The sequence below is a fragment of the Sceloporus undulatus genome, chromosome 6 (genome assembly GCF_019175285.1).
Source record: "Sceloporus undulatus isolate JIND9_A2432 ecotype Alabama chromosome 6, SceUnd_v1.1, whole genome shotgun sequence".
NCBI classification, from domain to species: domain Eukaryota; kingdom Metazoa; phylum Chordata; class Lepidosauria; order Squamata; family Phrynosomatidae; genus Sceloporus; species Sceloporus undulatus.
The window spans coordinates 69,919,557-69,932,615 of record NC_056527.1 but is presented as its reverse complement, the minus strand read 5'-3'; the positions used below and the strand labels follow the sequence as shown (position 1 = coordinate 69,932,615).

General features: G+C 38.7%; 1 protein-coding gene across 3 annotated transcripts in view; it reads right to left on the bottom strand.

The window, feature by feature from the left end:
• Positions 1-1,227: 1,227 nt before the first annotated feature.
• The window catches only part of PIGA (phosphatidylinositol glycan anchor biosynthesis class A), a 579,723-nt gene continuing 567,891 nt past the window's right edge, over positions 1,228-13,059 (bottom strand). Inside the window, exons 6-7 of one of the 3 annotated variants that reach the window (XR_006104369.1) lie at positions 8,409-8,556; positions 7,861-7,981 (exon numbers count right to left, since the gene is read on the bottom strand). Coding sequence is in view for 2 of the 3 variants with exons in the window: in XM_042471209.1 (XP_042327143.1) it covers positions 7,724-7,981 (258 nt within the window). In the remaining variant the exon portion in view is untranslated. Of the gene's footprint in view, positions 7,982-8,408; positions 8,557-13,059 lie in introns of all 3 variants that reach the window. The other 2 variants (XM_042471209.1, XM_042471211.1) reach the window with 2 other exon arrangements.

Genomic DNA, 13,059 nt, shown 5'->3' with positions numbered 1-13,059 from the left:
TGTCTTTCTCTGAAACCCATGTTGACTTTTTGTGATTATGGAATTGCCTTTTAGATGTTCACAGACTCTCTGTTTAATGATCTGCTCTAGAATCTTTCCTGGTATTGATGTCAGACTAACTGGACAATAATTGTTGGGATCCTCTTTTTTCCCCTTTTTGTAGATGGGACAACATTTGCCCTCCTCCAGTCTGCTTGGATTTCTCCTGTTTTCCAGGAGTTTTCAAATATGATTGCCAATGTCTCCGACATTACATTTGCCAGTTCTTTTAATACCCTTGGATGTAGTTCATATGGTCCTGGAGACTTAAATTCATTTAGATTAACAAGGTATTCCTGTAATATCTGTTTACTTATTCTGTGCTGAAATTGAGATTTGATGTATTTTAAGCCTTGGGGCTAAATTTAAGAAATTAGATCTATTCATGTTACTTTTGTTTTATACCTAATGAATTATAGGTCAACAGATGGATGAATCTATGAGACTCCTGTCTTAGCAAAAACATAATGGGGAAGGAACCAAATGCTATGAAGTTATGCAATTAGTATGTAGTATGTGGTAATAAGGATAGCTTGATAGAAACTCTATTAACTACTAATAAGCTGTTTGGCATTTATATAAGGGAATGTTGCATTTATGTATGTCTTAAGAGCATGAAGAGGCTAAATAATAAGGGAAATGAATGATTTGAAATTCCAAGAATCTAAGGAAGACTTGATTTGGGTCAATGAAGACAAGAAGACTGATACAATGGGGTTATGGATACTGCATTGTACTGTATTTGTATTTGTATTTCTTTTTTATGTTTGAAACAATAATAAAGAATATTATTTTTAAAAATAATAGCTAAAATGTGTATTATATAATTGTAGATATGGCCTATTTGAAATCAATGTTTACTACTAGCAGTACATTTCTATGCCAATTTTATTGTGAGAAGGAGCTTTGGAACACATACTTTTACAAGTGTGTGTACATATGAATCAACTTCCAGCGAATTTCTGGTGGGTTATGTGCATTTTCAAGACTGGTATAATCAAAGCCAATCCTACAACTGCCATGGGAATCTGCAGCCTATAAATATCGCTGAGGTTGACTGTATGAACAGAGTACATTTGTGGTTAATCCAGTTGTTAAGCAATAGTTTCAAATCTTTTCATTAACCTCCCTCCCCCTTATTTTGCCAATTTTTTTTCAGACTCACTGAAAAAGATCCAAATACACACATTAACTATTATTGTCATGTTTAATCTAAGATTTGGAGTTGGGGACAGAAACAGACAAGTGCTAATTGCACATGACTAGAGCAGTACTTAGGATATTGTATCATACAAAAACTGGCAATGCATGCTTCATAGTCATGAAGAAATATACCTAGAGATATAGCTACATATTTACAGAGTTCCTATAAACGTATGGGGTACTCAATATTCACATTTAAAAGTATTTTAGTTCTCTTGGGATGGAGGAAACATACATAACGTTATCTGTAACAAAATGAACATTGTTTTTGGCAAGCATTTTAAAAAAGAAAAGATCACTCTCTTTGATAAAAATAATGGAACATCTGTAAAATCACTAGTTATTTCATAATAAAAATTATCAACAAATCTAATTTTTCAGAACTTTGTTTTCTACATTGTTTCATGATAATGAAGTTTAATATTTCTTCCACACATACCCCTTGCCAACTCACCCCAGTGTGTTCATTTTCAAGAGAAGTGACTAGTGTAATTGGGAAAAGGGGGAAAGGGGGGAGGACAGATTGAGTACATAATATTGCTCTGCATTTCATAACCATTAATATTTTTATGAGGGCAATGTTTTATAAACATAATTTTTTGTAATGGCTAATTATTTGTCCCAGCACATGACTGTATGTTCCTGCATGGTAGGCACTGGACTCAATGGTCCTTGTGGTCTCTTCTACCTCTTTGTCAATGGAGATTTTCAGAAGGGCAAAAGTAACAAGAGACCACTGCAATGCTCAGTTCAAATAGATTTTATGTATACAGTTTAAATGGTTCACAGAAAATAATTACCTGAAATGTAGTTTTGGTTATATGCCACGGAGTTATAGAAAAGCACTTGCTACTCAGAAGAGTGGATTCCTGACAGATGCACCAAAAAAAAAACCACTTCTTCCTTTCAATACAATATTTAAGGTATTGTTAGCCAGTTCAGACTGATGACTGACATCACCTTAAAGATACAGCCAACTGAGTTCACCTAACAATGTTCACATAGTTCAAACATGTGTCTAAAGTCTGTCCTTCTGACAACCTACTTGCATTTGCAACCAGCATGTGTTGGGAAACTGTGCTTTTGTTGTTAGTGGTGGTGTTTGTGTGTTCGTTTCTGACTTATGGAGACCCTAAGGCGAACCTATCATACCCTATATTTATTTCTAAATCAATATTTCCATGCTGGTTAAAGTTCTTTAAAATATCAGTTAACTTTATTCATTCAGCCATATAAGAGTAAAAATAGAATGCTGCAGTGTTGAACATGACAATTTTCAGTGTTAGAAGCACATACTTCAGTGCTTAGCCTCGACTGATAATTTCTTTTTAAAAATAAAGCAATTCCATGAGACAAGAAAACAGCTTGACCAACATGGGAAATCAGAGTAAAACTGAAAGCAGCATAAACACACTTTTCAGAAATGTCATGTAATATTAATGAAAGCAATAATAGTTTTCAGTTTCTCTGTTTTATACTTGATCAAGTATATGCAGTTTATTTTTGGAAAAAAGACATCACCTTGAGGAAATTGTGTGTAGTTTCAGGACCAGTATCCCCATACTTCATCATCAGGAAGCCCTGCCCTCCATAAAAGGCATGCCAGCATCAGAAATGGGAAACAGTGCTGGGGGAAGGGGACAATTTTCATTTCTACGCCTTTCCTGGCAGACCATACTGGCAAACACTGCCAGCACACTGGAAATGATGTCACATCACTTGTGGCTTTTCTTCATGATGATTTTCAGCTTTTAGTGGATTAGGGAAGTTGTGGCAATTAGCATGAAGTAAGCCACCAGATGGTTTTTAAGCTTGGGGGCAACATATTACTTTTGAGATGGGGACTTTGAGGTGTATTGACTTGAGAATCATAAAAGGGAGTTAAGGGCTATATGCACTCCTTTTGGCCATACCTTCTCTACACTGATGTCAAGCTTTCTTCTAATATACTTGGAAGTATAGTGAAATATGTCCCCTAAAATATTTGGCTAATTGTTTGAACTGTCATTTTTCTAACAAGTTTTAGGATTTGTTACGAAGGGGTGAGGAAGTCAGGTTCTTCTGTTTTCCATAGTTTGATCCTTTCAATGGCCTACAAACTTACAATACTCTGCATCTTTTAGAAGCAGCTTTCACTGAAGCCAAATGAAACTTAATTCAAAATAAAAAATGTATAGCATCAAACAAAAGCTGGAAGAAGAAATTTAGTATGGAAACTATGTTTTTCTTTTTCCAATATACAGTGCTTCTGCATGCCGGAAGAAGCCTCGGCACACTCCGGAAGGGGTAATGGCGCATGTGTGTGTGGCGCATGCGCTGCGCTACAGGCACGAGCCCCCCTTTTTAAATGGGACTTGAGCATACGTGGAATTCCCCTTATGCGGGGATGGGTGGGTCCAGAACGGATCCCCCGTGTAAGGGAAGGGCCCATTGTATTAGCTCAAAATATTCACATGTAGTTTTTTACATAAAATACCTAGTGTTCATCACTCTCTCTTATCCCATCAATTTCTTAACATATGCTGCTGAGCACAGTTAAGTGCAATAAAGCCTTGTTCCATTTTTCTGCCCACCTTCACTCAATCATCAGATTACTGTATATTACTTATTCAAAAGTAATACAAATTAAATTTAATTTGTAGTACTGCTGCCAGTGTTTATCTATTATTTGAGGTAAATTCAGATTCTTTTTCCTATGTTATTTGTCTCAAGTTTGAAACAGCAAGATCTAAAGACTAAAATGTGGTCTTAGAGGAGTTCTCAAGAAATACAATGCTAGTGCACATACACACACAGACAGATAAACACAGAGAAAGAGAGTGAGAGATATGATCAGCCTCTTCTTCTTTAGTCAGTGCCCTTTTACATGTGTGTGTATATATGAATCAACTTCCAGCTAACTTCTGGAAGCAGTGCTATCAGGGAAGGAAAAAAACAACCAGAAGTTAGATAATGTGCCACATGATGTCAGAATCCTCCTTCATTCAGTGATTCAGTGAGGATTCTGCCATGAGGATTGTATAAGTTAGTGAGATAAGTAGGGATAGCTTCTAGACACATAATCGTATGCTTTGGGGATTATGCAATGGGATATTAGTTGACTATTCATATGCTTTAATGGACTGTCATGAATGGGTGGTATGCTGGGGTGGACAAGGATTGGAGGGAGGTTGCAGAAGGGAAGTCCAGTGGGTTAAACTCTCACATATATATAGTTAAATAGATACATGGGGAAGACAGATAAATAGATAATGATAGATAGACATGATGGATCCTATGTCAACAACACCTGTATCTAAAACTCTCAGGGAAAGGCATTCTGGGAAAGAGTTGCTGCCGCATGGGCTATGCTCAGGATGATCACGTATCCGGAACTTTCAGCTGAGAGCAGCAATCAATTCGTGCCAGTCAGGCAGTTTGAGAGATCTCAAGGCAGAAGAGACTATGAACCAAATGGTGCTTTCATTAGGACTGCTTTGATGTAGAATTCCCTCCTCTGTAGAGAAGGGGGTGAGTTGGGGAATGATCTGGGTTGAACAGGGAAAAAAGGTGGGGGCTGGGGTTTTAAAGTGGGGTTTCTCTTTGGAGTTCTTCAGATTCAGTAAAAACATGATCCAGTGTATTTCTACCTTCTCTACAATAAATTTTTGTTTTACAATAGCTGTTGTGGATGATTGGTTCAGAATACTCTCACACATGAAACTAGACTGTTACTGGAGATAAAATGATAAAGTGAATTTTTACCTTTTCCAAGACTTTGCTCTAGCTAGGCTGCATTTGCAGCTGAAAGCATAAAGATGGACTTAGCAATTTTCAAGTTTCAAATTTGATAGGACTGATAGCAGTTACTGCAAATGCCACATTAGCGTGCCTCAAGGAACATTATGCCACTAGAACTGTTTAGATGTGCCCAGACAAATGAATTCTGACCAGCACAAAAATGGGAATATAATGACTTTGATGTCAGAACAGTTTACCCTCCCGCCCAGCTGAAATATGACAGGGTACAGAAACATAAGGCCTACAGACAAAATACCCGTGAACACCTAGATCAGTGATGGTGAACCTTTTTAGGTTCGTGACCCAGGGGGCGGGGCTTCTGCCCCCTCGGGATGGGGCTGTGTGCTGGGTCAGGGCTTCTGGCCCAGGGGTGTGTGGCTTCCACCCTCTATGGGTGGAGCTTCCACCCTCTGGGTGGGGCTTCTCCCCCCGCCCTTTTCCCTTCCCCCAGCTGTCTCTCAGAGACAGCTGAGAGTCAACAAAAGTCCGTGAGGGGGGAGAGCCATGGGCACAGCCCCAGTCCTCCTTTTTCCAGATCTTTCCTTGCCCCAAAGGGCTCTCTGGAGCCTTTTGGGGGCGAGGAAAGCCAAAAGGGGAAGAAGAGGAACCCTACCTTCCTTCCCGTGGACCTTGTCTGCCCTCCAAAGTGCCCCGTTTGGGACACTTGGAGGGCAGGAGGGGTAAGTGGGGAGGGAGGGAGCTGGGCACACCCCCTGCCTCCCTCCCCACGGACCTTCCCCTGCCTCCAGCTGTCTCTCCCGAGACAGTTGGAGGCTGGCAAAGGTCCCTGGGGAGGCGCAGCTGGCACGTGCCGGTCGCTCCTCCTCTCCCCGCCCTTTCCCCGGCCTCTAGCTCTCTTAAAGAGGCAGCTGAAGGCCAGGAGAAGGCTGCGAGGAGGAGCCAGAGGCGCGCTCCTCTGGTTCCTTCTCCAGAGCGCCCTTTTCTGTTGAGGCCAGGAAAAGGCAGGGAGGAGGAGGAACGGATACATGCGTGCCTCTTCCGCTTCTCCCTCGCCCCGTGCCAAAGGAAATGGCATCAAGTGCCACTTCCGGCACGCATGGCATAGGTTCGCCATCACTGACCTAGATAGTTTTGCTCCTGTGGAAAAAGATGTATATAGATGTTTGAAACTAATATTATAATAACGATAAATATTCTCCATGCAACACCTTTGCTTCGATCTTTAGCTCGATGCTATCTATTCTTATTTTGGAAATTTATAAAAATTATTATTCCAGTATCTGTGGTAACCATTATTCATGTATAATCTCTTAGTTTTGAGCATAGAATTGCAAACTCTAGAGCGGGATACACTATCCTAAATTAAAAAGCAATGAGTTATAATAAACTTGATGGGCATTTCTCCACCCAGTTGCCACAGAAATGATGAGTGCTTGCCTTATTGTAACTGTCTACAATGTAGAAGCAGGAGCGAATAACATGAATCATCATAGCACCCAACTCAAAATACGGAGCAATTTTTATGTCCATTTATTTATCTGGAGTGTAAAGAAGAAAACAGCCAAAACACAGGATCAGCTGAAATGAACATATTAATAAAAGCTCTTTCCCCCACAAGAGGGGTTGAAAGAGTCTGCTTTTCAACAAGGTACAGTTGCACGTTATCAAATTCACAGAACTGTGGCTTATTAAACCATAATCACACCATGATTTTAATTCTTAGCTATCAAATCCATTATTCATTTGATAGCTAAGAATTAAAACCATGGTTTGATTCTGGTTTAATTCACAAGTAAAGAGAAAGTGTAATTTATCTAAAAGCAGAAGCTTCTAATCTCTTCTTGTGAGCAAAGGGGTAGCAAGTGAGGATGTCTAAGGGCCTGAACAGATAGGCCAAAATAAAGCTGCTTCATGTCACTTTTGAAGTATGCTGTTTAAATGACATACACATCTTAAGAGGCCAGAGGCTACGCCAAAGCTGCACTCCAATCCTTAGGACTAGAGAATGGCTTTGGCACGGCTTCCAGCCTCTTAGGAAGCATGCATCATTTAAACAGCATACCTTCCAAGTGACCTGATTTTGGCTGTCTGTTTGGGCTCTAACTGATCGCATGGATCATTGGAGCTTCTTAATGGAGTAGGATACTATGGGTTCCATTTAAACCAACCACCCAAAAAAAAAAAAAAAAAGGCTACGAAATCAGCAAGAAACAATTTCTCCCAAAATATGAATTTCAAATCTAAATGTGGGGAAGTATTTAAAAAGTATCGTATGTCATTCATCTTTGGGTCTGATCCTTCTAGTGTCCTATATTCTAGAAGCAGACATGATAAGCAGATTTACAGTTCTGATCCCATTTTATTATGAGAGAACAGAAAACCAGTGATGAATGCTGCCAAAGGAAAATAAAAATACTCACCGCATTACAAACAGATCTGTTCACTTACTTTTCCCCACTTTTTCTTTCATTGGCAGGCAGAATAATATTCTGCCCATTTATACAAAACAATTAAAGTCAAAATAAGAGTGAACAATTATTGCTCCAAATCTTGGCAAGCATGTCTATCCTAAGCCATTTTAGACCATCCTAATTTGAGGTAGAACATCTTACCAAATTTCCTCCAAATCAGTTAGGAAAGTTTCCAATAATTTATGAATATTTTCACTTGGTAAGTGTCAATCCAACCGTCATGCTGAAACTGTAGGAGAACCAAGTCCTTTCTTCATATTGTAGTACCTTTAGGTATTTAAAATCTTTCCTTTTTTATTTTTATTGGGAAAATGTTGTTGTGTCCATACTCCATTCAGACCTGTGGCATCTATTGCAGAATCAATAAGGTAATCTGGTGTCATCCATCTCAAGAATACAAGGAAGAGAAAGCTAAGCACAGCCAAAAGAGCAAAAATACAGCCAGTCACCGGGCCACAGTGAGTGATAAGTCTGTCAAGCCGTTTGGACATTGGCAATACAGTTTCACTTCCCACTCTGTCATACACCTAAGAAACAAAGAAAAATATTTAAGACTGCAATGTTTAGGTGCAGAGACAACCACTCTTTAATACAAATTTGGCAAGGAGCATTTGTGTATCTCTGGTGCTTGAGAAGAAGTCTTGGAGAAAAGTTTACATATACAATTTCCCTGCCCCCAGCATTAGGAACCCATACAAGAACATGGTTTGTGAAGGTAATTTCTTGACTCTCAAGAACTTTGCACAGAAAGAACAACAGATTGACTATTCCTTATCCAAAATGCTTAGGACCAGAAGTATTAGGGATTTCAGATGTTTTTGGATTTTGGAATATCTGTATTTACAAGCACATATATAATGAGATAATGGCTTGGGACCCAAGTCACAAGATTCATTTATGTTTCATATACACCTTATACATACAATCTGAAGGTAATTAATGGTTGGTACTTACTGATAATGGTCATTCTTGTGAGGCTGAAGACACAATCCACAATTTATGGGTTTATCCCTCATGCCAACCACATCAGGCTGGATCTCAAAATTCCAAAACATTATAACCATCATCTTCAACCCCTCTCTCCTCAGTTTTCTTTTCTAGCCTTGATAATTGATACAACATTTTAGACCACATCTTCATTGCTTATTTGTATCTTTTTACCCCTGGATGTGGGTGGATTGTGTCTTCAGCCTCACAAGAATGACCATTCAGTGTCAGCTACTCATTCTCTGTGAGGCTGAGAATGAGTAGCTGATACTGTGAATGGTCTCTTGTGAGGCTGAAAACACAATCCACAACTCAGGGGAATACACACAAGCTACCAAGTTTCAGGGAGGGCCTAATCATTCTGTTTGTTCACAACAGCTTGGAGGACTGTCCTCCCAAATGCTGCTTGGCTAGATCTGAATTGGTCCATCTTATAGTACTTTACAAAAATCAATGACTCCTTCCAGCCTGCGGCCTTATACACTTCCTCTATGGAGGCCTGTATATGCTGTTGTTGTTGCCAATGATCTGGTAGAATGAACCCAAACATATTTTGGTCTTGCAACATTTGCCAAATCATAACACTGATATATACATGCCTTCAACCATCTGGACAAATTTGCTTAGATGCTTTTATTCCCATCAGTCTTAAACTGAAAGATATGAACAATGCTTCTGTTCTCCTAAACCATTTAGGGTTTTTAAAAATAAATTCTTAATGCTCTCTTGACATCTACATAGGGCTATCCTTGTGCCTAGTCCGGAAACTTCAATTAGTTCAAAATAAGGCAGCCAGGTTAGTCACCGGGACAGCTAGAGGTGATCGCTTAACTCCCATCTTAAAATCTCTTCTCTGGCTGCCTATTAGTTTCCGGGCATAATACAAGGTGTTGGTTATGACCTTTAAAGTCCTTCATAGATTGGTTCCATACATATAATCTACCCCACACACTTAGGTTCTCTGGGAAAATTTACTAAAGTCTTTAAAAACTAGGTTGGCCACAGTCACCCAGAGGGCCTTCTCATCTGCCGCTCCCAAATTATGGAATGTCCTATTGGAAGAGATCCAAAACATTATCAATCTTTACATCTGTAAAAAGGCTATCAAGATGGATCTCTTCCAGCAGGCATTGATCCCCCTTGGATTCAGATTATTCACAGAATATTCCAATATTGCCCATCTCTTTGTTGCTGATTGTTTTGATTGATTGTTTTAATGGTATTTTATTGTGGTATTGTTTTAGGAGGGAGGGAACAATGGGATGTATTTTTATAATTCATGATGTATTTTATATTGTATTTTACTACTGTTGTAAGCCACCTTGATCCTGTGGGAGAGGCGGGATTAAAATAAATCATCATCATCATCCAAGGAATGCCTTTTAAATTCCAAAGGATGACTGGGTTTGGAGCAGAATGTAGGCAAATTCAGCACCTGACTACATACTTTCGTCAACAATGACTTCAGCATGAAAGTCGGGTCTATAATCAATGTCAATTTATCCTCATCAAATCTGCATAGATTTGGGATTATAGAAAGAGAAGTCAACTCAGAGACTTGACAAGCCAACACAATCTCTACTATAAAGAATACTTTAAATGATAAAACACCTTATGCTTCCTTCAGCAGCTCAAAAGAACTTACTAAAAATATGCAATACTAAATTTAAAATCCAAGAAGGAAATCTGTGCAACATTAGCAGAGCACTCAAAGTTTCCCCCTGAGAAAACATTTAATATGTGGATGTGAAGATAATGGTCTTCCGGAGTCAGATAGAACTGAAGACAAATGCTAACAATTGCCTTTTTAGAGTGTTTGGTCTCAAACCTTTGTCTAATGCATCCTGCAGAGGAAAAAGGACATCTTCCACCATTACTTTTTAATAAACCTTTTTACTTTGAAATTCTCGCCAGAAGCAAACAGATCTATTACAGAATTGCCATATTTCCTTAGCAAAATCTTGAACACTTCTGAAATTAAGCTCTATTCTCCCTATAGCACCTTGTTTCTGCTCAAGTAATCTGCCATTGCATTCATCGAGCCTTGCACATGGACTGCCGTTAATGACCGTAGATGCTTCTAAGTCTACCTTCCACCATCAACCTTTGAGAACACAAGCCTCTCTGCACAGATAAGCTTTTACTGCTACATTGTCTGTGCAAATCTGCAAATCCTGGTGTTCTACCAACATAGCAAAATGAATCCGTGCCAATCTCATGGCTCTCATTTCCAGCAAGGTGTCATGCATCAATTTTTCTGATAAAGCAAACCAACAAAAGTCCCTAACGCCAAAAAAACTAAGATGTAAGAACAAAAAACAAAACTAAAGGGTTATGCCAAAGAAAATCTATATGTGTAAAATATAACTAAATAAATTATATCCCACTTCCAATTACCAAAAGACACTACTGTGAAGAAATAAGGGATTAAATAAACCCTGGAGTAGAGAAGCCAGTAAAAAATCTATATGTGTAAAATATAACTAAATAAATTATATCCCACTTCCAATTACCAAAAGACACTACTGATGTGTCTGTGCTCAATTCAAAAGCATTAATTCAAAGCTATACAATGTTGCAATGGGCTCCCCAGCTGAACAAACTGACATCCATTATTATCTGTTTCTTCTCCTGAAGGACAAATAGAACTCCCTTGTTGATATCTTGTCCTTCAACCACCATTTCATATAAATTAGAACATAGTGGGGGGCATTGATATCAGGACATGTCTCCTATTTATTATTGACAACTGAGGAGGATGAAGAAAATTCTGAAGTACCCTTGTATGAAAGTTTGCTCAAGAAATCAACTAATTGTCAAAGTCAATAATCCTAGCACCCTTACTAAGTATATTATAACCAGTTCTAATTTGCACTTACTCTTTTAGCATGCTCTTCAACTTCATCTTTCTTTCCTCTGAAAGGAAAATGTAATCTCTGTGTCTATCTATGCAACTAAGTGCTTTGTATTTTTCATTGGAATCAAGTGACTCTTCTCGTAATATACTAAGAATCTGTGACTTTCCAGACAAACAAGTGTCGTTAAGATCTAACAGAGCCTTTCCTAGACTTTTTGTTTTAATTAGCAAGTCATTCAAATAAGAAGGATCTGCCTCAGGTAAGCTATGATCAGAACCAACACTTTGGTGAAAACTCTTGGAGATGATGCTAAGCTAAATGGTAGTCTTGAACTGGACATGTGGGCCATTGCAAAAAAGTGGGAGAAACTTCTGCATTCTAAACTCATTAGTACATGAAGATAAGCTGCCTGCAAATCCACAGAAATCACTAAGTTGTCCAATTCCAAACAGATCAAAATTGAATTTTGTAACTTGCATTCACAACCTCCAATACCCATTTGCCTGATGTTATGTGATGACAAAAATGAATCAGTATTTCAGCAGAGTCAATACAGAGATTTACCATTCAGATTGCATTGCTTTGCATTTTTTCTAAACTGCTGTTGATTCTGATGTTTGAACTGAATCCTTGTCCTATTCCACTAAGGCCTGAAAGACCTGAAATCCCTCTGTCTTTGAAAATTTCTTCCTCCACAAAAGGAGTAAGAGTCTTTACAATAGTTTCTTCTGTCAAACTTTTTTTAATTAGTTGGCAAAACTGGTTTCTTGTCTTTTGCCTTTGTAATACTTGACTCTGTGTCTTTTCCCCAAACAACAATTTTCTTTCAAATGGTGTGCTAGCCAAATTTGTTCTAGCCTTATAATCTACCTCTCAATGTTTCAGCCATAATGAATGTCTTCCTACTGTAACTGCCACCAGTGCCCTGGCTAAATATGGTGATTACAGATAATATCTGTAACACGATGCAGCAGATTAGCTAACCAGTTCAGCATTTTCTGTAGTGGTCAGGCTGACATTTCTACATCAAAAACATCCTGTACCCATAGCATCCCTTGTAAACATAAAAGAAGCCATTGATGCTCTCAGAGCCAAAACTGAAGCCTCATGGGCTCTACTGGACACCAAATCAATTTTCTTCTCATCTATGTTTTTAAGCCTTGTGTCACCTTCTCAAGGCAAAGCTGAATTTGAAACCAGGGCTGAAACAACTACATTAACCAGAGGAACTGATAACTGTTCCATCAACTCCTTTTCAAAATAATATAACTTCTTTCCATAATTAGTGAATCTTTTCACACCTAATGGATTCACACTGAATCGATTTCATACCATTCTTCCTCCAATAATTTTTTTAACATTTCAGACACAGGAAGCTGTACATCTTACAATGGCATTTGTTACAAGACTGTGGCCACATTTTGCAATTTTTTCTGTCCCACTGAATTTTCCTTAACTGATTCTTCTACAGCAGTGGTTCTCAACCTTCCTAATGCCGTGACCCTTTAATACAGTTCCTCATGTTGTGGTGACCCCCAACCATACAATTATTTTCATTGCCACATGCAAATATGTGTTTTCCAATTCTCTTAGGCGACCCAGTGAAAGGGTCGTTCGACCCCCGAAGGGGTCCCGTCCCACAGGTTGGGAACCACTGTTCTACAGTCAATGAATTTAAGGTAAGTAACACTTTTTTCAACAAGCCTTTAAAGTATTTTATATCAAAAACCCTTGTTTTGGAACTCTCCTTTGCCAGTTCC